At 38.5% G+C, this 26,397-nt stretch overlaps 1 protein-coding gene across 4 annotated transcripts; it reads right to left on the bottom strand.

The window, feature by feature from the left end:
• Positions 1-353: 353 nt before the first annotated feature.
• On the bottom strand, positions 354-23,317 carry gdpd2 (glycerophosphodiester phosphodiesterase domain containing 2). 4 transcript variants are annotated; one of them, XM_041798015.1, is made up of 16 exons: positions 23,204-23,317; positions 15,888-16,109; positions 15,171-15,274; positions 14,931-15,024; positions 12,961-13,020; positions 12,779-12,877; positions 12,597-12,690; positions 9,948-10,093; positions 9,216-9,298; positions 5,871-6,030; positions 5,571-5,777; positions 5,333-5,481; positions 3,521-3,668; positions 3,268-3,350; positions 3,154-3,182; positions 354-1,468 (listed from the first exon to the last, which is right to left on the bottom strand). In XM_041798015.1, the coding sequence occupies exons 2-16, from the start codon at positions 15,972-15,974 to the stop codon at positions 1,401-1,403; spliced, it is 1,611 nt and encodes a 536-aa protein (XP_041653949.1). In that variant the 5' UTR covers positions 15,975-16,109; positions 23,204-23,317; the 3' UTR covers positions 354-1,400. The 4 variants fall into 4 exon arrangements, with proteins under 4 accessions (XP_041653949.1, XP_041653950.1, XP_041653952.1 ...); XM_041798016.1 differs by having other exon boundaries at positions 15,888-16,030; positions 23,204-23,287; XM_041798017.1 differs by having other exon boundaries at positions 1,155-1,195.
• Between the last annotated feature and the right edge of the window lie 3,080 nt (positions 23,318-26,397).

Genomic DNA, 26,397 nt, shown 5'->3' with positions numbered 1-26,397 from the left:
TTTTAAAAAACACAGCAAATTCACCATTTCAGTTCTGACAGAGGCAGCTTCACATAGTAGTGGTCTGCAAGGGTGGTGTCTGAGATCTGCAGCCAGAACCCTGTCGTTTTCATGTTTTATGGCACATTTTGTTGGGTTTATTATTTGTTTTATTAATATTATCATCAAAGAGCACAGTCTAGACCTGCCTCAATTTTAAAGTGTATTGATATATATTTCAGCTATAAATTGGTTCTATCCAAATAATATTGGTTGATTAAGTTTTTTTTTTTTTTTTTTTTTTAATTTATACCTTCGTGATAGCTGAGATTGATGTGTGCCACACTTAATGAGTAGGAGGCCCGTATGTGGCCCCTGGGCCAACAGTTGCCAGCAACTGATTTAAAGCAACACAGAGCTTAACTTTGCTTAAAGAAACACTGAAGAGTTAACACTGCAAATTATTTCCTGCATTTGAAATCAAGCCTACTCAGTTTAAACACTGACTGAAAAAATACTCTTTTGATTTGATGGTTTTTGTACATCTCTATATTATAATACTAAATTAACCCAAGGACGCTAATGCATAAATTTAAAGCATTTAATACACAAACTACAATATTTTTTATTGTGTGTTGTTATGCTGTTTGCTGTCTTAGCTTAATTTACAACAGTTGTATTTTATATGCCCATTATGGCCCTGCAAAATTTAGATTTTATGGAAAGTGATGAAAAGTAGTGCAATAAATTATAACCTTTGATAATGTAGTGGGTTTAGAAAGATACAGCATGTCTTACAACTGATTTAGTCCATATGCTTTTAAATTTTAGCAACGGATAATTCACTTTCCAATCCAGAGACACATTAAACTCAAAAATATTTGTCAAGAGAAATAAAAAAAGGGAATTTAAATAAAACAGACATAAGACAGTGTAGAAAAAAAGTTACATTGTTTTTCCTTTTGGCTCAGGTCACAGTACATACATCTGTCCTGTAGTTGGAACACCATGAAACATTTGGTAACAAATCAACCAGAAACATTAGAAATATAACATGCCTTAAAGTGCAGAGAGGAGATACAGTTCATATCTACAGTGCACTACACAGAAATACAATCAGAAAAATGTAACAATTTCAGTAGCATGAGAAGAATGATTACAAACCACTGAGCCCAGTCATCTTAGATTTGTACAGGAACAAAGCTAGACTGCCCTCCTGTGGCACAAAGTAGGTATTAGATTCATATTTTGTAAAAGCTGAAAATCATTTCTAAAAATATTTAATTCATGGCTTCAGAATGCAGTGTATCAATGTTCACATTTACTTTCTTTCTTCCTTATGTAGGTCCAAAGAAGTTAAGCAGTGCATTAATGGATGAATGTCAGTGATGGAACAGAAAATCTCCTTGCAGTTGGATGAACTATACAGTGGGTAAGAATGGAGACAGTTCTTTCTCATTCCACGCTAATGTAGTCTCTCTTTGGTTCTCTGTAGAAAATCAGGAAAACATTATAAGCACAAAAAACTCACTTTATACACAGTCATATTATATTTAGCCTTTAGTATTCACTTAGTATGTTTACAAGCATTGTGAAGTTGAGCTATGGTTATACTGTAGCTTGATCATTTAATTTGACTGGACTTCTGTACTTGTCCCAGTATAGGTTGTGTGCAATCATATGTTCCTGAAAGCTCCACGGGATCAGGAAGTGGGGGAAAGAATGGGAATGGAGGAGAGTTAGGACTTTACATCTCTAAATGAACCTCTGCGCTAAACTTACAATCAGAAAATGTCTACATACATTGAGAACGATCACTACACTTTTCAAAACCTGATTTTTACCAAAGTTTAACAGATCACTCGGTGTGGAGGTGATTAATATCACAAATTATTCAGTCATGCAGCCCTCATAGAGTCTAGGATCGTCTAGCCAGATGAAGAGAGACAAGAGTCTAGAGGAGTCTTGTACTGAGCTAACAGGCTAGCTGAGGCCCTTTGACATATAGAAAAATCCTAATTTTGTCACAAACATGGTTTCATTGAAACAATGATGTACTATCAACCAGATAAACCTTGTGGGGTAAGCACCCGAGTAATGATGTGCCATTCTTGAGCGAGCCTGTTCTATGAAACAGCTCTTTAATGTGAGTCATGGTAGCTAGCTCCTATTTGAGTGCCTGTTCCCTCTCCTCCATCCTTTGTTGTTATTCAATCCAAATTTAAGCCAAACTGGCACCAAAAAAAATGTGGTTTGGGAACCAAACAACCAGCTCTACTGAGCTGAGCCAGATCATCTAGATCTCTTAAAAGACATGGATTTCCTGTCACAACAAGTGACACTGACAGACATCAACTGAGGAAACACAAGTATGATCATGGGAATATAATCACTGCTCATCCAGACTTTAGATGGAAGCTTTCTTAACCTGTGTCTGCTGCTGTTTCTCAAGGTTTTTTTTTATGTTTGGGCTTTTCGTGCCTTCATTTACAGAGAGCAGGGTAGTGGATAGATTTGGAAATGGTAATGAGAGAATCAGGGGAGAGTGGGGTCTCTGCAGGCAGCAGTTTCAGGATCGCAGATTCAGGACCATAGAAATAGGACCCTGCTTGCTCACATGCAGGTTGTTAATGAGCATTTGTTTAAAAACAGATTGCTAGCTATTGCTACCATTAATGACAGCGATGGGTGATAAACAGAGTGTAAGTATTTGGTGAGTGAAGTTTGATCCATTTAAACAAGATATAAATTTAATCCAATTAAAAAGAACATCATGTTGCAGCATGGGATTGTGTAACATTATTGATAAGACAACATTACTGATATTGAGGGAACTAACGTTGTCTTATCAATAACGTTACACAGGTCATTAGAAACTAGCTAATATTATCACTCTGACAACAGTAGATCAATAGAGATTACTAAGCAATTATTTTTATTTATCATATTGGCAGATTTTAAGGGAACAGACCAAAAAACACTTAATATGATTGACTGATTGACCGATATGATTAACATGATTTCTTCGTATTTTATATGATAAAGTTTAGTAAATTGAAGATGTAAGCCAGAGAAAAGCATTGCATTTTTTTTTTTATCATACTCAAAGATTAATTTGTTAGTTGTGTAAATAAACTGTAGACGAGTCAAGTTGTCAAAATCTGCATACTGTACCTTCTCTTTGACAGAAACATTTTGTTTTCCTGGCAGAAACAGTGAGGTGGTTGTGTCAGCCATAGATTTTTTTTTCATGTATTAGACACAAATGTGCAAACGTGCCCAACTTACCGCTGAAAAATGTAGATTCCAATCATCATAATGAAAGACGCGACGTCAACAGTGACCCATATAACTTTGTATGTGTGAGGAGCCTGAAACACAAAAATATGCCTGCAGGGTCAGAGTGTGTGGCATAATTTCCAAACATAACTGGGAAACCTCTGAATGGCTAACATCTTCCTCTGCTAATGCTGTTTATTCTGAATAGTGAGGGGTAAATAATGCATGATGCATGAAACATGCAGCTGTTATGAGAGCTCACCATGACCCAGTCAGGCTCAGTCATGTCTTTGAGGATGTGGCAGGAGTTCGTGGTAACTGAGCTAGCTCCTGCACACCAAAGCAGAGAGAAGAGCCAACGCTCGTTCACCACCCACAGGTTCACCTCAATGCTTCTGTTTCGAAGATCACTGTCGGGTACAAACACAGAGTTTAGGAGAAGCAACAGGTGAACCTGATTTACACTTCTTGTAGATAACCTGAGTCTATACAAAATGCAGTTTGTAAAAGATTCTTCCCTTTATGAGGGGAAAAAGTCATCTAAACCTGCATGTCCCTATGTGAAAAAGTATTTCTCCCCTAAACCTAATAACATGTTGTTCCCCCCTTGGTGGCAACAACTGCAAGTGAGCGTTTGTGATAACTGGCAATGAGTCTTTCACATCACTGTGGAGGAATTTTGGCCCACTCCTCTTTGCAGAATTGTTTAATTCAGCCATGCTGGAGGGTTTTGGAGCATGAGCAAGGTAATGCTACAGTAAGTCAATCGAATTTATGCCCAGACTACCATTAGCCCGCTCCAAAACCTTCATTATGTTTTTTTGTTAAGCCATTCAGAGCTAGACTTGTTGGTGAGTTTAGGATCATTGTCCCTTTGTTTCAAGGGTAGCTAAAGTGACATTGGATATAGAGTTTAACTTTAGGAATATGGCCCAAATATGCCCCCTCAGAAGTTTACCAATCTGTTGTCTTTAAATCAACGGTTCCCAACTGGTCAGACATCAGGACCCACCACCAGGGGGACCAGGGAACAGTAAAAACATTCATGTTTTATAACACATGGCTCAGATGACTTTTGACTTGTCCCCTGAGCTGTCTGGTGCCGCCTCACTCTGCGACTATTGTTTTGAATTGACACCTCCTTTCCTTTGATTTCATATATGTGCACTGGAAACGACGCATGAGCTTCTGGCATAAATGTAGAAGTGCCTTTTTAAGTGCATTTCTCTCTCATTATGAGAATTTTATGAATGAAAACAAAATATCAGTTTTCTTTTTAGTAAATACGGTTCTGTTTTCCTCAATTCAAAACAAGAAGTGAACAGATGGGCAGAGCTGGGCCATGCTGGTCTGTACATGATATATTGTAATTCAGTTGTTTAGTTGAGAGCCCCCTGGTGGCACAATTTTACACACTGGGTGATTTAAAATAATTTAATGCGCTAATTAGTTACCTTAATTGCATGATGATTAATGCACTGATGCTGAGACCCCTAATTTATGCCATACTTAAGTGTAATGTCTTGTCAATATGCAGTATGCACATGTATAATCATATATGCTGTGTTTTTCTGTATGCATAAAAGAACAGTCAAGGAAGAATGATAAATATAACTGCTTCTTTATCGTAGGCATCATCTAATCAGACCTACATGCAGACAGCATACCATTACATCATTTGTGAGCAAATGCATGTGCTCAAAGGTGTAATATTGCATAGGGTTGCAGTCCTAACTTCATATTTCACACATTTGATGTGTCTCTATCATAAGGCAAACAGTCCATGTACAGTGGCATTACTTAGCACTTTCTACAGCACCTCAAACATGTTGCAACACTGCATTTTGTTATTTTTTTTCAAAGGTTGATCTGCTCAGCCATGAACAACACTCCTGGGTTGGGATGTAATTTGAATTTCATTCCCCAGAGGCTGATCTTGTGCTCTGTATTCAGTGCCAACGCTGTGTCTCAGCATGCAACACACACTTTAAATTAATATACTACAGTGTAAGCCCCCTGGCACAGCTACATAGATGGTATGGGTGTATCATAGTGTGTAATAGTGATTTCCTACCTGATCTGCTTTATACTCAGCTTGCTGTATTTCATGTTCAGGTGGTCTCCTGTTTGGTTGAGCATATCTTTTATGTTGTTATAGACCTGGATGAAGCCTGGGGCAGCAGTGTTAACATATTCTCGTTTTTCTGGGGGAAGCCAGCGTATCTATAAGAAGCAAAATAAAACATTTTGATGAAAAAATCCAGATTATTTTAATCAAATTCCATGATAGTAGGTATTCAAATTAATTTTACCAGACTTGGGTCAATGCCAGAACTCAGGATGGTGCTGACTGTGTCCTCTGTGTCATTTTCCACATCAGGACTGTATAAATCAAACATCACAGAGATGTTGTTCTGCTTTGCGAGGTCTAGTAGTTGAAGCAAGGAAGGTATAGTCTGTCTCCGGGCTCTTCTTTTGTCCTCTGCTGAGAGCATGGACACTGAACCGAAAGGGTCTGTCTGCAAAATCAGATCATACTTCCTGTAACTGCAAGGTATCACAGAAATCTCTAGTCATGCTTAGAAAAGTGTGCATCATAGCGTAGCCATCACCTTTATAAACCATTCACCAGCATTCAGACTCTGTAATTCCTTCCAGGTCACGTTATTGCTGTCGGTGAACTGTTTGTCAGGAAACTTCTCTTTAACGTTCGTAGTTCTTCGCAGGAACTCAGCCTTATGGTCGTGCATCAAGAAGGGAACTCTGTCTTCACTGGGTAAGAAAAATACATAGATATGTGGCATATAAACACAAGATTTAAAAGTACATACCACAAGTTAATGTACTGGCATGCAGAACAACAAGAAAAAAACACGCAAACACACAGACAAGCATCAGACAAAGAATATGAACCACTGACACTGATAAAATCATCAATAACAAGTTAAGTTTTGCTGTCTTCGTCTGTCCAGTCATGTCTTAGCAATCATAAGAACTCTGGACATTGGTTTCGATTATCATGACCAAGTTGTAAAGTTTGATGGGATTATAAAACACAGATTAGAAGTGGACTTAATATCAAAATGTAGGATGCTACACTCAGAAACCTGGGTAACTATGAGGCTTCACGTGCAGTGGGTTAGTTTGGCCCAAGTTGTGGGTTGTTCCGGTAGTTTGAATAGCACAACCTGGAACGTGACTCAAAACAGATTACTGAGTTGATTGTAACCCATGCATTATATTGTTTAACCCAACCTAGTTGGAGAATTTAACCTGATTGTCTGGGATGTAACCCATGCCCTGGGTTGTTCAAGCCCTAACAAGGATTAGATTTGACCACTTCTCTTGAATTTAAGCCCAACAGTAGGATGTCCACATAAACCTACCTAATCTTCATGGTGGGTTTACTATTACCAATACACGGGTTAGCTCAAATAACCCAAACTACAGAGTAAATTTAACTCTAATGATGGGTTTAATGAAATCTACAGTGCAGTGAAAAAGTATTTGCCCCCTTTCTGATCCCTGATGTTTTTGCTTATTATCACACTTAAATGTTTCGGATCATCAAACCAATTTTTATATTTCACAAAGACAACCCAAGTAAATAGAAAATGCAGTGTCTGAATGACTTTAATTTTTAAAGGGGGGGGGGGGGGGGGGAGAATCCAAACCTCACTGGCCCTGTGTGAAAAAGTAATTGCCCCCCTTGTTAAATCATGAGTTAACTGTGATTAACCACAGTTTTTGGAAAGCTGAGTTCAAGTTCACTGGCCACACCCAGGCCTGATTACCCCCAGATTTGTTGAATCAAGAAATCACTCAAATAGAAGCTGTCAGACAAAGTGAGGTAGGCTACAAGACCTCAAAAAGAAATGCATCATTCCAAAGAAAGTCAAGAACAAATGAGAAACAAATTGAGTGAAATCTATCAGTCTGGAAAAGGTTACAAAGCCATTTCCAAGACTTTGGGACTCCAGCAAACCACAGTCAGAGCCATTATCCACAAATGGAGAAAACTGGGAACAGTGGCGAACCTTCCCAGGAGTGGCCGGCCAACTAAAATGACCCCTGAGTGCAACGAGGACTCATCCAGGAGGTCAAAAGAAAACCCAGAACGACATCCAAAGACATGCAGGCCACATTGGCCTCAGTTAAGGTCAGAGTTCATGATTTAACCATAAGAAAGGCAAAAATGGCATCATGGGAGAGTTCCATGATGACAAAGAAGAACACAAAGGCTCGTCTCACATTTGCCAAAAAAACATCTTGATGATCCTCAAGACTTTTGGAGAAATATTCTGTGAACTGACAAGACAAAAGTGGAACTTTTTGGAAGGTGTGTGGCCCGCTACATCTGGAGTAAAGATAGCACAGCATTTAATAAAAAGAACATCATGCCAAAAGTCAAACATGGTGGTTGCAGTGTGATGGTCTGGGGCTGCTTTGCTGCTTCAGGACCTGGACCACTTGCTGTGATTGATGGAACAATGAATTCAGCTCTCTACCAGAAAATCCTGAAGGTCAACGTCCAGCAATCAGTTCATGCCCTCAAGCTCAAGCGCTCTTGGGTTATGCAGTAGGACAACAACTTGAAAACTTCCAGCAAGTCCACCTCTGAGTGGCTCAACAAAAACAAAATTAAGGTTTTGAAGTGGCCAAATCAAAGTCTAGACCTAAATCCAACTGAGATGCTGTGATGTGGCCTTAAACGGGCAGTTCATGCTCCAAAACCTTCCAATACGGCTGAGTTAAAACAATTATGCGAAGAAAAGTGGGGCTAAAATTCCTCCACAGCGAAGTGAAAGACTCATCACCAGTTACTGCAAACGCTTGATTTCAGTTATTGCTGCCAAGGGTGGCACAGCCAGTTATTAGGTTCAGGGGAAAATTACTTTTTAACACAGAGCCAGAGAGGTTTGGATTTTTTTCCACCTTAAAAAATTAAATAATCATTCAAACACTGCATTTTCTATTTACTTGGGTTGTCTTTGTGAAATATAAAAATTGGTTTGATGATCTGAAACATTTAAGTTTGATAAATATGTGAAAACATCAGGAATCAGAAAGGGCAAATACTTTTTTGCGGCACTGTACATACATAACTACATACATAGATTAAAAAACTAGGGAGAATAGCCAGGATTGGGTCAGTCTAAGACTAGTAATTTCAAAGGGATGAAAAGGCAGTATCAGTTGAAAATCCCTGCTTTTTTAGAGATTTAATTATAAAGACAAAAACCTTTATATGTCTTTTACTTACTGATCTGAATCTTTCAATAGATATGAGTATGCCTACTCCATCACCTTTCACTGTCATTCTAATGAAGTACAAATATGGATAAATGTGTACAGTTTGTGCCACATGACACAAATACTTTTTGTTTGACCATTTAAAAAGTCTTAATAATTTCTTATCCCTAAATCCACCATAAATCTTTTTACAATGGCCAAGATCGTTCTGATTTTTAGGTCAAAGGTATCCAGATCCTTCTGAAGGCATGATTCAGATCAAACCAAAACTTTATAACAGAAACTATATCTGTCTCAGAAATCATTTTAACTCTTCTAAACCATTTTCAAAATTTGATCTGATATTATTGTTGAAATTCAGTTTATCTTTAACCTACAGAACTGAGACGATAAAATAGGACTCTGATACTAACTTTTACCTTGTTGTGCTATTGCTTTATAGCTCAGTACTGCAGTATAAAATCAATGAGTCTATGTTGGCATTTGTAGCTTAAGCCAGAGACATTTGGTTGGTAGAACTAAATCTAGACTATCTGACTTTTTTGATAATGACTTGATTTGATAATAATAACTCTGTAAGGAAAATATATCACTTACAGGAGAAGGAAAGAGGAAAAAGTTTAGCCACCGCAAAAATGGAGCTGAGTAAGCTGAGAAACCATTAAAGGACCTTTTACGTACTGTACGATTCCATTTTACTGTACCTGAGCTGTACATCGGTCTCAAAGGTTGTGACGCCGCATGTGATGCTCCTGTTGAATGACATCATGGTGTTCTCTGGGGCCAGCTGAACACAGGGAGAACAGATGGGTGAGACACTCGTGTGCTTAAAGCTCACAATGTACCCTAAAGCTATGTGAACATGCACACACAGTTCTGCACAGTGTTAACTTGAGCATATTGGAGCAAAGCCAATATCAAGGACAGAGCAGGATGACACACGGGGTCTTCACGTGACACCTGAGCCAGTTGTAGAGCGGTTTAACATAAAGCATTAGCAAAGAGATCATACTGTGTGAGAGGTAATGATAACAAGGCAGACACAGGGTGTGCAAGGATACTGAGGGCCTCCTCCTGGAAAATTTTGATAATTAGCAATGTATAATTAGCTGTCTATTGTTCAATTCAGCACCTTTTTACATCTAACTAGTTGCCTGTACAAACATTAAACCAGTACTCTGGGCTAATTAGCAGCTGGTCTGTATGCTACTATCAATTACACCATCAGCTGAAAACTGTACCGCTAGACAGCAGGATTGCAAACTCTACAGAGCGAAAACAGATGATATTAGAAGGAGCTTCAAAGCTGCACATTGTTGACTTTGCCTGAACACAATGGAAACCACCATACAGAAAGACAGGTCAAAGGTGCAGTGTGTAAAATTGTGAATGCGTATTTGTGTACAGGCTTTTAAAAGGTAAAGCAGGATGCTCACCATTGGTGCTCCTCGATGGCCAATGAGCTTTGGTTTTTCAGGCAGTTTACTCATCTCTATCAGACAGGGGGACTGGATGGACAAGGGACACAGGAAGATGGCTGCAGACACGGCTACAAACACCACAGCGATGAGGAATCTGGACCCTGGGGAGAACAACAATAAAATAATCCTATCTGGACTTTGATATCAGTAAACAAAGGACCTCCTCAGAAGTCCCTTTAGAAGTTGGAGTAAATAAAGACTACTATTTGTTCTGTGGGAGTATCAAAAATATCAGGGCTTTTCAAAGCTCTGTATTCTTTTATGCTTTTGTGATTTTTTTTACATAAGGTTAAAGAGAGAAATGGCACTACATGAAAGAGTAATAGCATTTGGAGAAGAGTAAACGCAATTTTAAGGGTGGGTATATATTCCAAGCTCCAAATCTAAAATGTTTGTGCCCAGTTTGTGAATGGACAAATGGTTAAGCATCATTTGATTTGAATTCCTTTATTAAAGGGAAGCAAATTGAAAGCTTTTCTTGGCTAAAAGGATGTTCATGGTCCTCTCCAGACCAGCCTTGAAGTCAGTTTGTGGTTATTACAAGTGTAGCTTAGTTGCACCACAAACTAGTAAACAATGTTTGCTGCCCGTGAAGCTATTAGCTTGGATGTAGCTGTAGCAGTAGCAAAGAACCACACTGAAGCTTTTCGTGATGTTTTTGATCTTCTCCTGACTGGCCTCTGCTTGAGTTTGATTCACCAACAAGCTCCACTGACAGCAAACAATATTAAAGGGATATTTCAGTATTTTTTAAGTTGGGTCGTATGAGGTACTTGGAAATTGTAGTGGCATTAGCCTCTAACGATTCAGTGAGCGTTGCCCCTTTAAGCAGAGTGTTTGATTAAGCTAGGCTACACATTACTGCAGATGGGTACAGGTACTCCATGTAATTTCGAGAGTTTTGGTAAACCAAGACTGAAAAACAATGTTGGCTTAATTGTACACTAGGGCTGTCACGATATACCGGTATTGACGATAATCATGGTATTAAAAAATAAAATTTCAATATCGTGTTAAAAATGTGCATATGATAATATCGTGTAAATGATCCCGTGCCACTTGAATACAGTTTGTTTTCTACATCTGCCCCTATTTTCTTCTGCCCTACCCTCCTGTAGCACCCCAACAACCCCTCCCCCTTCCTCCTCACACACAAACACTGACCCTCCGCAATGACACAGCAACTGCAGTACCTCCTTAGACAGGTATTTTGAGTGTAATTCATCTCCCAAAAGAGAGCACACAAAAAAGTTAACGATAAATTTGATTAATTGTCCCATTATTATTTGATTTTTTTTTTTTGAAATCCTGATATCGTTATCGTGACAATTTTTGCCCACAATAATCGTGAAGTGAAAATCTGATATCGTGACAGCCCTATTGTACACGATATTTAACTTTTTTCAAGCGTGCAGTTTTCACTCAGAAGGCTTCTGTCATTGGCACTATTTTGCTATGCAAGTTTCGGCCACATGTCCTTCCGCCTCAGTGATATCTGATCAGCTGTTTTGGTTTGCAACTTCAACAGAAACAACAAAAAATCTAAGCTAAAACAAAACTAAAAGATAGAGACACAACTTCTGCAGATGGAGACTGCTTAGCAGGAGAGATCCTGAGTTACCTGGTGGTGTAGTTGTTAAACTGTGAGCACAGGCCCACAAACACAGAGAGCTACTGTTGTCATGAGTACTGCTTTACAACACATCTTTAGGGCGTTTCTAATTTAGCATAGTGGCTCACAGATGCTTGCAGCCTGCATCACTCCCCAACCAGAGTTCCCTGCCTTAATTAATGCTAGGTGTTTTATGGACCCTCTTCAATTTTCCAAAGATAAACTGGAGATACCAACCTCGACCAGAAGAGCTGAATGGAAATGTGTCATCCAGCTAAGTTTATGGTTGTTGCTTTTTTCTTAAAGGCAAAAAATTAGACAAGCTAAGATGTCTGATATGTTTACCTTATGAAAACGTCAACATATGTGTCAGCTATTGAATAGTAAAACTGAGCTGAGGTAACTCATTTTAGCTTGGTTTGTTGTTGTTGTCTCTGTTGAAGCCCACAGACCAAAACAGCTGATCAGGAAATGACAACATGCTGAGGAGGAAGAACATGTAGCTGAAAGGCTGCATGATAGAATAGTGCAAAAACGGAGGCTTTCTGAGAGCATTAAAAAAAAAATCTGATATAGTGTACAATTGTGCCAACATTGTTTTTTCTGCCCGCTTTTATCCAATACTCCCTAAACTAGATGTAGCAACTGTATCCATCTGTATCACAGTATAGCCTAGCTCCCCCCAGTTGGTCCATCTCAAAGGGACAACGCACACTGAAACCACTGGAGGTTAATTCCGATACGTTTGTCCAATCGCCATATGAGAACTTTTTCATAGGTTCTGTCCTGCCCAAACAGAGACTATGGGCATTTACTCAGGTAGATATTGAATAAAGCCCATGCAGTTAATAGGTAAAAGTCTATCTGGCTTGTCAGGTTAGTAAATGTTGTGTATGCATAAAATAAGGCAACATTTTTCCCTCCTGTGATCAGAAGCACACTAGAATCGCTCCTAACTTAAGCCAAAGTTTCCCTTTAATTTCATCACTTACAGTTCCCCTTAGCTGCATCGAAGCCCCTGAAGACAAATGGACTTAACAGGATCAACGCCCCCACAGCGCCAAACTGCAAGAAAGGAGCCGTGGCCTTCCAGGAGACCAACACACATTAGAAACAATAAATACACAGACAAGAGCCATGTGGAAATAAATGTCTGATGCTTCTCTGACTTTACCTGGAGGGAAAGAGGCACTGTTGGCCACTCCTGACGCCATTCAAGACTTATTCCCGCAACTCCAAAAGCGATGAATATCACTCCCAAAAACAATAAAATCTGTGCCGAGAAAGTTCAGTGTGAAATTCAGCCATCAAAGCGGCTGGGTGCCTATTAAAGTAAAAACAATGTTGGATATTTACCTTGTGTAGCCAGTGTAAGTCGAGTGGCTCTCCTAAGGCAAATTGGAACAATGCAAAGAGCTGCAATGAAATGAGGGAGAAACAGCAGTGATCATTTCATCATCTAATACTATGACTAAACATGTGAGAGGGGTCTGGCTGCAGACCGCCGCTCTCCGATGCCTTTTTGCAAGGGGCACCTGGTTGCAGACATCAGACATCCATAAAGATATGCACACCTGGACCTGCATAAACACATACATACTTATTTATCCATATTTTTTATTTATCCGTAATCTACAGCCCCTCTGAACACACCCAAGAGACGATGTACAAATGACAACCCTAGATGTTGTTGTGCTCCAACCACATCTGTTGCCTGTTATCTTTTAACTGAGGAGTCGCTTCATGAAAACTGACCTTCATAATGTAAACATACTAAACAGTGAACCAGAGTTCCATTTTTGTGGATGAGTTTCACGTATTGATAGAAAAAACCTGTTTACAAAGTGCCAACGTACTCTGGCTTGTGGTTCCAGCAGACGGGAGCAAAGCATTCTGGGAACCTGATGCAGAGTGAGGCCTAAATACGTTGATATTTTTAAACATGTTTTTCAAAATTTTAAATTTATAGATGAAAATGAAATGTTGGTTTACTTAAAATTACCAAATAAAAATTAAAAGTTTAGTTTGTTCTGGTTATATTAACTATTATTGCCACTATTTTGCAACTATTATTGCCACATTTAGCCAATTTTGCCACTTTTTGCCCCACTTTTCACACAGTAACAAATTCTTACAACATTTTGCCACTCTTTCTGCCACTTTTTACCAACTTTTGCTGCTTTTAACCCTTTCTGCCACTCTTAACAGTTTTTACCGCTTTTGCGCGTCTCTTTTCACCACAGTTTCTGCCAGCTTTAACCCATTTTTGCTTTGACCACTTTTGATGCAATTGTGCCATTTTTAGTCCCTTTTTTGCCACATTTAACAAATTTTTACACCTTCTCGTACCTTTTGTCACCCCTTTTTACCACTTTTAAGTCATTTTTGCTGCTTTTCACTCTTTTTTGCTACTTTTCTGGCACACTTAATCCATCTTTCCCCCCGTCTTTCTCTTTCCCCTCTTTTTGCCACTTACATCCATCTTCTCCCCCTCTTTGCCCTTTCTGCCAGTTTTTACCCTTTTTGTTGCTTTTGCCCTTTGCAAATTTTTGTCACACTTTAACACATTTTTGCTGCTTTTCAACCTTTTCCCCTCATTTTCCTCTGTAAATACATTTTAGCACCTTTTTTTTCATTACTTTAAACCCACTTTGCCATCTTTTGCTTATTTTTGCCATCTTTCTTTGCCACTTTTTATTATTTTTTTTCCCACTTTTTAGCCACTTTTACTTCTTTAACTATTGTTAAATGATTTCCCCTTAAAGTTGTCTCAGTTTTTTCCACTATTTATTTTCTGGCATCCTGATGATTGTGCACATTAAGGCTTAGCTATGATGTCTGACATTACTTAAATAAATAACAGTCTAGTTCAGTGAGCCCATCCACATTGTTAACATAAACACAACAAAAAAAACAGTCATTCTGTTTGAATTAAAGAGGTTTACATGTCAAAGGCTATACCAAGGCATAAAAATTGAATAAAATAAGTTTTGTGTTAAAACTTAAACATGATTATCACAGGTTAACTTTACAAAGGACCAGGATTTAACTGATCTCTATGGGCCCCCCAGTTTGACTGGGCCCCAGAAAGCTCCCCCCTCTATGCAGCTTTAAGCATTAATACAAAGGCATATATTCTCATTATAACATTGTTTTATTCATCCCTGTGCTATATCTCACCTCCTGAGACCCCCTCATCCCACAGCATGGATAGTCTCCCTCTTTAAAGTGTATGCATGCACAACCAACTTTCAGGGCAGTCCGCCTGATGTCTCCTAGGAGAGCATTCGAAAAAGCAGCTAATACTTTCTGTATTTTATTCTCACCAGAAGCAGAACGCAGTAGCTGGTTATGGCTGCAGAGATGATGATCAGCACCATGAACCAGTTCACCCACCGTTTCAGTTTTGCAAAGCCCTGCCTGATAGTGGAACAAAAGAGGACAGCGCAGGGTTAGCAGAACAAAGGTCACCAATGATGAGAAGAAAAGACAGGATTCTGAAGCTTTTGTTCTTGTGTTCTGAATTCAATGCAGGCCTTTTGGACATTTTGTGTGTGCTCACTCACCAGTTCACATCATCTTGGTCGTTTAAAGTAACCAGACAAACGTACATCCAGCACAGGGAGAGCAGGGAGACCAGCGCCAGAACGGAGAACCAGCAGCATGCATGCTAATGTCAGAGGAGCAGGTGAAATGTTAATGCTTTTCAGCTTTGACAGTTCAAAGTCATGACATTTCTACTCACAATCAAACTCTTTTCTGTGCGTCTCATCTCATGTGTGCAAGTGGAAGTGAGTTTGTGTGTGAGGGCGCCAAAGAGGGATTGGATCAAGATGACAATGGCATGATTCCAACATTTTTTCATAAATGGGTTTGGGCTAATTGAAACACACCTTCAGCCGCCAAAATAAAAAACACACCACCACATTCCTTTTCACTTTTGTTTAATCCAGATAAATCCAAAAGAAGCCTGCCGGGGCCTGTGAGTTTACTTATTGTGCTTGGCACACTTCTGCATATTCTAATCATCACTTTTTACAGTATTCATTCAAGTGCATTCACACAGCTGCATACAATGATACTGACAGTTAATTTAAAAACAGCAAAAAATAAATAAATAAATTTGAAATATTTTATATTTCTGAATGCAGTTTGGTGGAATGTTAATCCCCTATTATTGGATTAGTAAAAGTGGAACTACAAGTGACCTAAACTTGACAAAATAGTCATGCTCAAATTCATTTCTACTTTTAATTCACACAGATATAGACAAAAATACTCACCTTCCTCTTCTTTACACTCGATTGCTTCCAGTTGCAGCTATACAAGCCCCTGCTGCAAACCCTCCACCAGCTTTCGTCCTGAGACATCACTTCCTCTCCTCATTCACTGTGTCCGTCCTGTTCAGACACCTGATACATGCAGCCTGGAGCGGGACGGAGGAGACTTGAGTAATGTTTCTCTGGGAACTTAAAGGAAGCCTGACCTCATTCACCTCCTTAAACCTATGAAGAGAAGTAAGGAAAAAGGATGGCTGTGATAGCAAGAGAACGAGGGAGTGGGAAAAAGGAGTGTATCTAAGTATTAAGGCAATCCCTGCTCAGTAGCCCCCTGAATAGAGCCTGTGTGTGAAGGGGGGTATAGTCGATGGCAGCACTTACAATAGCCAACACCATGGGGTATTGAGAGTGGCGCTCTGACCAGCCTGAGAGTGAAGTCACTCCATTGAGCCTTTGCATCATGAGCAGCCACAGTGACAGGCACGTCCACGCACAGAGAAGGGGGGTATAAACTGTGAGCGTGATTGGTGAAAGGAGCCTATAGGATGTGGCTAATTCCTGGAGTTCACAGGGGTTCAGATGGAGAAAAGTTGTTGTGTTGAAATGCAATGAGTAAGAATGGGTCATTGCATTTTTCTAAACATGTCAGGGCACATCATTTTACAGCCGTGCCAGGTTTCTGTGCCTCTACTGGCAGAAAATACGTGGGAAATTACCAGCATTTTCCTGTCACCAACTGAAGACAGCATTGGGCAATAAAGGTTTGTTTTCTCAAAGGATTTCCTGCTAGACCTGATTTTGTTTTGTTTTTTCCACCAGAATCGTTCATTTTCTTTCTCTAGTCAAAGCCTTCATAGGACAGGAAAGTTCAGTGATAGAGAAGAAGTGTTAAATTGATCACTAAATAAAGTTAAAACTCAACTATTATGCATGACCCAAAAGTTAACTGACATGCTATGAGGTTTTTATGAAGCCATGATGTGTACAAATGTCAGAATGCCTAAAATAAAGTGGAAAAAACAAACATAACTTTAAGGAGAATAATTAAATAGTTGTGAAAATAACCAAAAAGTGCTAAAAGTTAATTAAAATTGGCAGAAAGGTGGCAAAAATTGATAGAAAGTAGTAAAAGTCAGTTTAAAGTAGCAAGAAAGTGGGGCTTAAAGTGGCAAAAATGTGTTTAAAGTGGCAAGAAAAGGGTAAAAAGTCAAAAAATGGTTAAAAGTGGAAAAAACTGGCAAAAAGCTGTTAAATGTGGCAAATAAAATGAGGCAAAAAGCAGAAAATATTGGTTAAAAGTGGCAACAAAGGAGGCATTAAAGACGAAAAATGTGTTTAAAGTGGCAAAAAAGTGACAAAAAATGGTAAAAATATTAAATATGACATTAAAGGGGAAACAGGTAGCAAAAAAATTGGCAAAAAATGTGGTAAACCGTGGTTAAATTGGGTTAAAAATTGAAAAAAAAAAATACAAAAAGAAGAGGCAAAGGGGCAAAAAGCTGTCAAATGTTGCAAAAAGGGAGGCAAAAAAAGTGGCAAATGTGTATAAAAAGAAGCAACGAAAGGGGCAAAAATCTACAGAAACGTCAAATGTGACAAAAATTGGGCAAATGGTCTCTAAAATGGGTCAAAAATCACTGAAATCTAGCGAAAAAGTGGGATGCAAAGTAGCAAAAATGAGTTGAAAGTGGCTGAAAAAGGGCAAAAGCAGTGAAAATTTGTTGAATTTGCCAAAAAGTAGCTAAAAAAGGGAGAAAAGTCCCAAGAATTGGTTTAAAGTGGCACAAGTTGTGTGAAATGGGCAAGAAGACATAAAAATGTGGCAAAAAGATGAGCAAGAAGGGGCAAAATGGGTAAAAGTGGTTAAGAATGTGGAAAAATGGGCCAAAAAGCAGGGGTTAACTGTGGCAAATAAAACTTGCAAAATGGGCAAAAAGCTATAAAAATGGGCAAAATGTGGTAAAAAGAAGGGCAAAACAGTGACGAAAGGCTGCACAAAGGGGTTAAATGCTGTAAAAGTTAGGTAAAGTGGAAAAATGGGGGAAAAAGTGGCATAAGTGGGGCAAAAAGCTTGAAAATAAATGTTAAAGGTGGCAAAAGAATGGCAAAAATAGGCAGTGAAAATTTGTTAAATGTGGCAAGGGGGGGGGTACAAAAAGCAGCAAAGTGGCAAAAGAATTGGTAAAAAAGGATTAAAAGTGGCAAACAAAGGGCAAAGCAGCAAAAATGTGTTACAAGTGGTAAAAAAAGGTGAAAAGCTGCAAAAGTGATCAAAGTGGTAGAGAGAACTGGAGGAAAACATGGAAAAAGGGCTTAAAAGTAGCAAAACAAAAATCCTTTTAGGGCAGCCGTGCCAGCTTTCTGTGCCTCTACCAGCAGAGAAGACGTGGGAATTTACCCGCATCATTCTGTCACCAACTGAAGTAACGTATTGGGCAATAACGGTTTGTTTGGTCTCAAAGGTTCCTGCTAGACTTGATTTGAGCCAGGGTTTTTCGACCAGATTTGCTCATTTTCCTTCTCCAGTCAAAGCCTTCATGGGACAAGAAAGTTCAGTGATGGAGAGGAGGCGTTAAATTGATCACTAAATTCAGGTAAAACTCACCTATCATGTATGACCAAAAGTTAAATGGCATGCTAAGGTGTCTTTACTATCCTTTAAGCTGTTTTTCTTAAAAAGATTCAGGTGAAAAGAATCATCCAATAGGAGCAGGTCTGGACAGGTTAACAGACTTGAATGTCACTGACAGAAATACAAGACATCTTTTGTCACTGCACAGCGAGCACATTAACCAGGAAGTTTTAAACCTGAGCTGAATGTTGGGTAATCACTGCGTGAGAAAACCGCTCCATCAACTTGTGACAAGAACACAAAAGAAAGCGATGCAGAAAAGTGTCCTCATTACAATCAGCGAAGAATTAAATACTTATTTGCGGTTGGCTGCTTTTAAACAGTGTGGTATTTATAACCTGGAGTAACAAAGTTAATATATTTAACAATGCTTTAATTGTCACTTTTATGTCCAACTGCATCAATGACAACATTTCATATGACAGATATTTTAACACAAAACATCACATAGAGGTGCCTGCATGATGGTGCATCTTGATGACACACAGATAAAATACTTAAAACACCTGCAGGAACTTTATATTTGTGTTGATTTTGGCGCCCCCTGTAGATTAAGCCATACCTCTTACCTCATCTCTATTTTTGCATACACTGAATACTTTTGTCCTTACAGTGCAGCTTTTAGCATTTCTGGACTGTCGGCTTTAATTCGGTATGAACGACCTGTCTACAGAGATGTCTAGGCCCTTGAATGGCACAGTAGACCGACCCTGATGTCATTTAGCATGAACACTTTCATATCAGTGTAGATTATATCAATACATGCATGCTGGATCAGTAGCGTTAATGCTAGTCTCCTGGCTATCTGCCACCTTGGCCTGCCTTGGATCAGCACTGGAGCAGATGGAAAAATGTTGGTGTAAGCATGGCTGTACACCCAGACATTACTGTATGACTGGTTAAGTTCAACAAGCCCACACTGGAAGCATTTTCAAATCGTCTAAGGATAGAAAAGACAGCTAAATATTAACCTGAGTTCACTATTGCATTGCTTTGTAATGCATTACCCCTGTGGTGATGGTAAAATCTGCTTTCCATTGGCTGTTAATTTCATGATGATTGTTAAACCCTGAAACAGACCATGTTTGAACACTAAAGGCCCGTTTTTAGGTGAAATAGATACTAAGATAGTCTTGTATGTCTTTGTTTATAACACAGAGTGAGTACGTCACTTCCCACCCCATGGTCGGGGTCGCCCCGCCATAGAGGTCTGCAGCCAGATAACTCACTAATATTGCTCACCCTCCTCTTGGAACAAAAGTTTTGTTGCTCTGCCACTCTTACTTTCCTTTAAGTCAGAATTTTATTGACCTATTCATTTGTTGTGGTTGTCAACCTTTAACCACCATACGAAGACGATACTTTCCCTCATTTCTTTGTGTTAAAAAAAAAACATAAAACAAAACAAGGGCCAGCTCAGTGTCTGCCAATCCATCCTACATCTTAACACCAGGGTGGCATTACTGGTGGCAAAGTCCACATGTGGCCCTCCACCTTACTCAGTGTGGCCCCCAAGTCAATTTCAAATATCAGAATATTATAAACATGAATATCCATTAAAGTTTTAGTAATTTGCTTAAATTTTCCAGGAGTTTTAACAGAAATTTGATAGAATTTGGAGAGTTTAAAGGGGGCATAGTTTACCTTTTTAAGACAAGTTTATATTGGTCTCAGAGGTCCCCAAAACATGCCTGAGAAGTTTTTTGTTGAAAAAAAAAAACACTTCAGTAAAAGATTTTCACATGTCTAAAAACCCCTCTGTTTCAGCCCTTCTCAGAATGAGCTGTTTCTGTGTATGTGGCTTTAAATGTTATTGAGCTGTCTGACTCCGCTCCTGACCACACCCCTCTCAGGAAATGGATGTGGCACTGCTGATGTTATATTGGCTACATTTACATGAGAGCTTTAATTCCCCTTTAGTTCAGAATAAAAATTAAATCCCCTTTAAAAAGTCCTTGTAAACACCTAATTCAGAATGAAAATGACCATTCCGAATTAAACCTAAATCCAAAGTAAGTGGCTGGTTTATTCTGATTTTAAATCCGAATTGAATAATTCCTCGATCATGTATACGTTCATTCCACTTTAAATTACTTCCGGTCGTTCTGCACATGCTCGTTCTCTTGTCCCGTCGTGATGACACACATATTCCACGCTAGTGGGCACATATTTCTGGATGGCCGCCCGCAGCAAGCGTTGGACTCGAACTGAGACTATTTAATAAGAGCCTTAGAAGATATGGATATAATGAAAAGAGTGGATGGACGGAAGCAGACGGAGTTTGTTTTCTTCCAGTAGACGTTGTTGAGAGAATCAACTTTCTAGTGTTATTGAATTATTTTCATTGAAAAAAAACAAACAAAAAAACAATTATTCTTCATCCCAGTTTCATTATTAGTTGTTCTTTTAAACTTTGGAATATTTAACCAAAGTCAGGTTTAACAAGACAAATGTTTTATTTTATGTCTTATGCAGTAATTAAGCTTCTCTAGTTTTGTGTGTGCACACGTCTATGGATAGATCACGGCTGCTGCTGCACCTGCAGAACCGAAACCTTGCTCTATTGCTGGTGAACTCTTCCGAGAACTTGGTGAACTTAAGTGAACTCATGTTTTCCGCAAACTTCAAATCTGTGTATAAAGTTAGACTGGGACTGGGATTTGATCCACCAATCTCCCAGATCAAAATCAGCAGGGTAACCCACTGAGCTATCCAGCATCTCAGCAGGCAGCTGAGTGGAAGATCAGGAGAGGAACCTGGAACTTTCTTCCAGGTGGGGAGGGCCAACCGAATCTGGGGGCGGTGCTTACTCCCCACGTGACATCATGAGGGGAAAATCAGAGAACTGCTTGTTTCAGCACATATTTTCTGATGGGGGGAGGAGATGGATTTTTCTGTTACTTGGAGGGATTGTGGACAAGCCAGGGGCACATATTTTTGTAAGACAAACCTGAAAAAGTGATTTTTTCATAATATGTTTGATACCTTAAAATTTTTGGTAAGGCCTTTTAATGGACTTTTGGGGAATTTTAGGTGATTTTTGGGGAGGAATTTTGTTGGGAAATGTATTAGGACATTTAGAATTTGATTGGGAATTTGGGGAAGGGGATGGTCTTTTGAAATTTCAATAACTTTTAAGAAAATTTCAGGGAATTTGTTTGGATATTTTGGGGAATTTTTGAGTCATTTTTATTGCATTTGGGAGAATGCAGCCTATTTGTGAGTTTTGGGGATTTTTTTCCAACTCTTTTTATTAAATTTTTGAACCTTACAACAGACATCATATGGTTGCATTGGTTAGTAAGGCACAGGTTTACAGAAATGTCTTAAAGCACTAACCCCACCCTCCCCCAGACCCACCCAGTTCAGGTCCGAACTATACAGGGACTAAAGAATGACACACACTCAACACAAAGACACAGGACAAGAAGAAAACAAATAAATACGTAAATAAATGAATAAGAAATTAAATTAAATAATACAAAATAAGATAATTTTACAAGAAAGTAGAAGGCAGCAGTTGTAGAGAAGAATAAAAAGAGTGGGAGTAAGGTTAATTACTCTTCGTCAGAATCGAGAGTTAGATTAAGGGATTTTGCAAATGTCAGAAAAAGTTTTGGGGAATTTGATAAGAAATTTAAGGGGGAAATTTTCTTTCATGGCATGTTTAGGCTTATCAAAAAAGTTCACTGAAACATTTGGGAATATTTGAAGAAATTTTGGAGTACTTTTAAAGGGATTCTTTAAAAATATGTTTAAGAATTTTCACAGAAACTTTCGGTAATTTCTTTGAAATTCTTATATATTGGAAAGATTTTGGAAAGGAAAATTTCCAAGAAATTCAGAGCTTTTATCCAGTGTTGTATTTTTTGCTAAAGAAAAAGGACTTTCAGGAGATTTGTGGATATAATTTCTGATCAAAACTACGTTGTATTCAGCGACAAGGCTGAGCTTTTACACTTCAGGTCCTCCTTATCGCAAATGAGTAAAAACATTCCGACAAAAACTCAGGTCTTAGGAGGTAAAGTAGTTATTATGAGTGATCTGATGAATGATTTGATCAAACAGAGATCTGATGGAGGATTTATACACTACAGTGAAACTCTGAAGAAATAGATAAACAACCCTTACTGCAGTCAAACTCCTGATCTGATCCTACAGATGATCGAGGTTATGAGATTGGCAGTATTCGTTTATCTGTGCTGTAGTCTATTTATCGTTTACACAGGTAGGCTGCATCAACACTGAGATTAAATGATGTTTTTATAACTGCCATTTGATTTTATTATTATTGTGCATTATAAACTGACTTTTACGATAGTCTTTATGGTTTTACGGTTTTCTTGGAATTGACACGGACTGGATAGTTGGTTGTATCACGTACTCCTTTTTCGTTATTTTGTCGTAAATGTCATTCTTGTAGGTTTTCTGTAGCCCAGTACTACATACCAGTCACACAGAGAGGCTAAATCTGAGCAGAAATCAAACTGGAGGCTAAGTGCAGAAATGTGATTCTCAGGTGACCAGTTAGCGACAATTAGTTTCAATCTGACAGCTTTCAGCCCAAATCTCCTTTGATTTCAAAGCCACGAGGTTTAAATATAAAAGCAGGTGCATCTGTATGTATGTCTATCCATCTATCTATATCTCTATATCTAGAGAATGAATCAAAGATTGAAAGACTCACCGTTAATCAAACTGTTCTGAGAAACTCTCCTTTAGCTCTTCCACCATCATATCAAAACAGACTTAAGGGGACAAAAATCTCCTCTTCTCCTTCCCTCGCACCCTCTTCTCCCTCTGTCAGCCCGTGAACTGAATGTGAATGGTCCCACATGAATGGGTGCTGGATGAAGGGGAGTAGCCCGAGCGGAGAGGGAGGATCCAAAGGACTTCAATTCAGGTAGACATCAGAGAGTGGAGCTTGGAGTTTAGAGGTCAGAATTTACCATGGACTAATGTCAGTTCAACCATGACAGGCTGGCTCAAGTTTGGTGAAGCTATGAAGATGTACAGTGCTTAACAAATTTATCAGACCACCTGTCATATTTGTCTCAGAGACCATCCATGTGCTTTACCATTTTTTTAGTTTTTTGTAAATCAGTAAATTTGAAAATTCATGGATAACAATAATAATTATATTTTAGCATTAAAAATATCATTTGGGTTAAAGAGCTTCTACATATTGATGTATTAACCATTGCAGAAACATAAAAAATGATTTTGGCATAAACCTTACTTTGGATGGTGGTCTAATAAATTTGTTAAGCACTGTATCTCCATGTAAATAAAACAAACTATCACTTTTCTGACATCTCACAACCTCAAAGACATAGCCTAAATTTTAAAAGGAACCCCACGAGATCAGGAAATTTCAACTTAGTGGATAGATATTTGTTTCTCTTTAATGTAGATTGAACAAAAAGCCCACTAGATATCTGCATTTTGAATAAATTTGAGCGTGTAAACTCACCAGGAGGCCGCCATGTTTTGGTCCTCACTGGTAGTGTGACATCACTTGGCCAGAGTGCTCCTCACCGGTCCTATGCAGTAAACAAGGCAACCTCTGGCCTTTTTTTTTTTTTTCCCATACATGCTTTATTCAGCAAAAGTGTAAGTATACAAAGCAACAACTTGTATACAAAAAGAATGAACACATGCCAGGGGGTATAAAATTAAAGTATTACAATCAAACAATTTGTCAATAGTACAGATAATAATTGTTTTTGTGGCCTTTTTGTTAAGTGAGCCACTAATCATTTTTATATATGAGAGGGTATCATTATAGAAATGCTTAAAAGCAGGTTTTGGTTACTGTCCTTGCATTTGTGGAGATAGTATTTTGCTAGTATAATTAACAAATTTATGATAAAAAAAAAACATCTTCTTTTCTTTGCCTTCTGAATAAACAAAACAGAATATTTTCCTATTTTAAAGTGAAGTCCTTGTAGAGCTGTCCAATAATAAATCTGCTGAAGGCCTTCCAAAATATCGTGGAGTGTGAGCAGATCCAGAAAAGGTGCTGAATGGTGGCTTCCACAAAAAGAACAGTTCACGTCAATGTCCCTCTTAAACTTTGTCATGTAATTAGAAACCAAATATATAACGGATAAAGATTCTCTCTGAAATAATGTATGAATATTCCTATTATTGTTTTTGCAGTTTTTCAGACAGATTTTCCCTATTTCTGTATCTACAGGATTGGGGAGAGAAACAGATTGTATGGCCGACGGTTCCCTGCCCAAACAGTCTGGAACAGGAGTCCTGACCTCAACCCTATTGAACACTTGAGGGATCAGCTTGGGCGTGCTGTTCATGCCAGAGTGACCAACATAACCACATTGGCTGACTTGTGACAAATGCTGGTTGAAAAATAGGATGCCATCCCACAGCAGTGTGTGACCAGGCTGGTGACCAGCATGAGGAAGAGGTGTCAGGCTGTTGCGGTTGTGTATGGTTCTTCAACACGTTACTGAGGTTTCTGTCTGTTAAATCAACAAATTGTCAAATTAGGAATATGGCTCCTTTCTTCAGACTTCCATCACCAACACCAAACAAGTCAGTGGCAGAATAAGCTGGTTGGCACTGGCAGGGAAGATTTGGCAAATTTTTCATGGGTGCAACCCACATTCTTAGCTCTGCTGCTCATCCCACAAATGAATGTTCCTTACAAATGTGGCACCATTTACACGGGAAATAAACAGGCTTGCCAATGGTATTAGAGTTATTTCCAAGAAGCATTATTACAACAAAGAAATAACCTACCAAACAAAAATTTCTTTACTTTTGTGCTAGGTGTATAATCTTGAAACCCTTCATCTATCATCATATAAGAGATGACATATGCCTCTGGGACCATTTCTCTGTGATTCTGATGGAACCACAGGCATCTCTGATCTGTTGTCAAAAGGAGAGATTAAAAAAAAGAATCTGACAATGTTTGTTGTTGAAAAGAGGAGATATCAGTCATTTCTGTTGCATTCTGGGTATCGAGGGAATCTAAACCCTGATCGGGCATCCAGCAATTATTGGAATGTAAATGTTTGATTTATTTTGTTATTTTTGATAATAATAATAATAAAACACCATTTACTATTTATTCTTGTTATCTAATTAATTAATCAATTTATTTATTTGAATAATAGCCAAATAAGATTCTTCTCACAAAAAGTACTAATGTAAAAAAACTTCTCAAAAAAAGTCCAATCGTACAAAAAACAAACAAGCAAACAAACAGACCCTTATTCACAGAGACTTGAGGAACTGTTACTTGTTACTTTCCACCACTGAGACCCACAGTGACATCTTTCCTCAGGGGTCCGAAATCTTGGTGACACCCTCCATTAGAGAGAGTGTAGATGGCTGTGATTACTCACATTTAAATGAAATATTATGACTTGCAGGAAAGGGAGACAATAAAGCCATGGTCGAAATAACAAGCTCATAAGTTTGTTGTTTTTCATCTGACATACTTTTTCTCGCTACCTTGCTAATGTAAAACTTGTTGTTTTTAAATGTAGCTACCCAAAGATGTTCAAAACAATACAACTACATCTGAATTTTGTTGCCAGAATCCTAACATGAAAATAAATCTGATCACATAACTGCCTGTTCTTTTGGTACTAATCTAAAAATTATTTGACTTGTTTTTAAAGCTAAATATTACAGACCTTCTTTCATTTTATGTGTGCTTAGGTCCTCAAAGCTTTCTCTTTCAGATGCCTCTCACCTGTTTTGTTTATGCCCCTATATTGATGAGTTCACTGCCTCTCTTTAATGAAGACAGAAAGCTCTCTGGATGTTTTAACAACAAGTTGAGACACGTAATTTAATCCTGGGTTTTAAGCAAAATAGTTTAGGCCTAATTCTATGATTCTGTCA

The sequence above is a fragment of the Cheilinus undulatus genome, linkage group 10, assembly GCF_018320785.1.
Source record: "Cheilinus undulatus linkage group 10, ASM1832078v1, whole genome shotgun sequence".
In the NCBI taxonomy this organism is placed as follows: Eukaryota; Metazoa; Chordata; class Actinopteri; order Labriformes; family Labridae; genus Cheilinus; species Cheilinus undulatus.
The sequence above is the reverse complement of the archived record's forward strand: the minus strand, read 5'-3'. Positions and strand labels throughout refer to the sequence as shown.

Bases quoted from the DNA above. Each gene is read 5' to 3' on its own strand.
- gdpd2 (XM_041798015.1), bottom strand. From the start codon at position 15,974: ATGTCTCAGGACGAAAGCTGGTGGAGGGTTTGCAGCAGGGGCTTGTAT. The intron at 15,275-15,887 runs GTGAGTATTTTT...CTCTGACATTAG, and splicing joins CGAGTGTAAAGAAGAGGAAG to CATGCATGCTGCTGGTTCTC. The intron at 12,691-12,778 runs GTAAAGTCAGAG...GTCTCCTGGAAG, and splicing joins CAGTGCCTCTTTCCCTCCAG to GCCACGGCTCCTTTCTTGCA.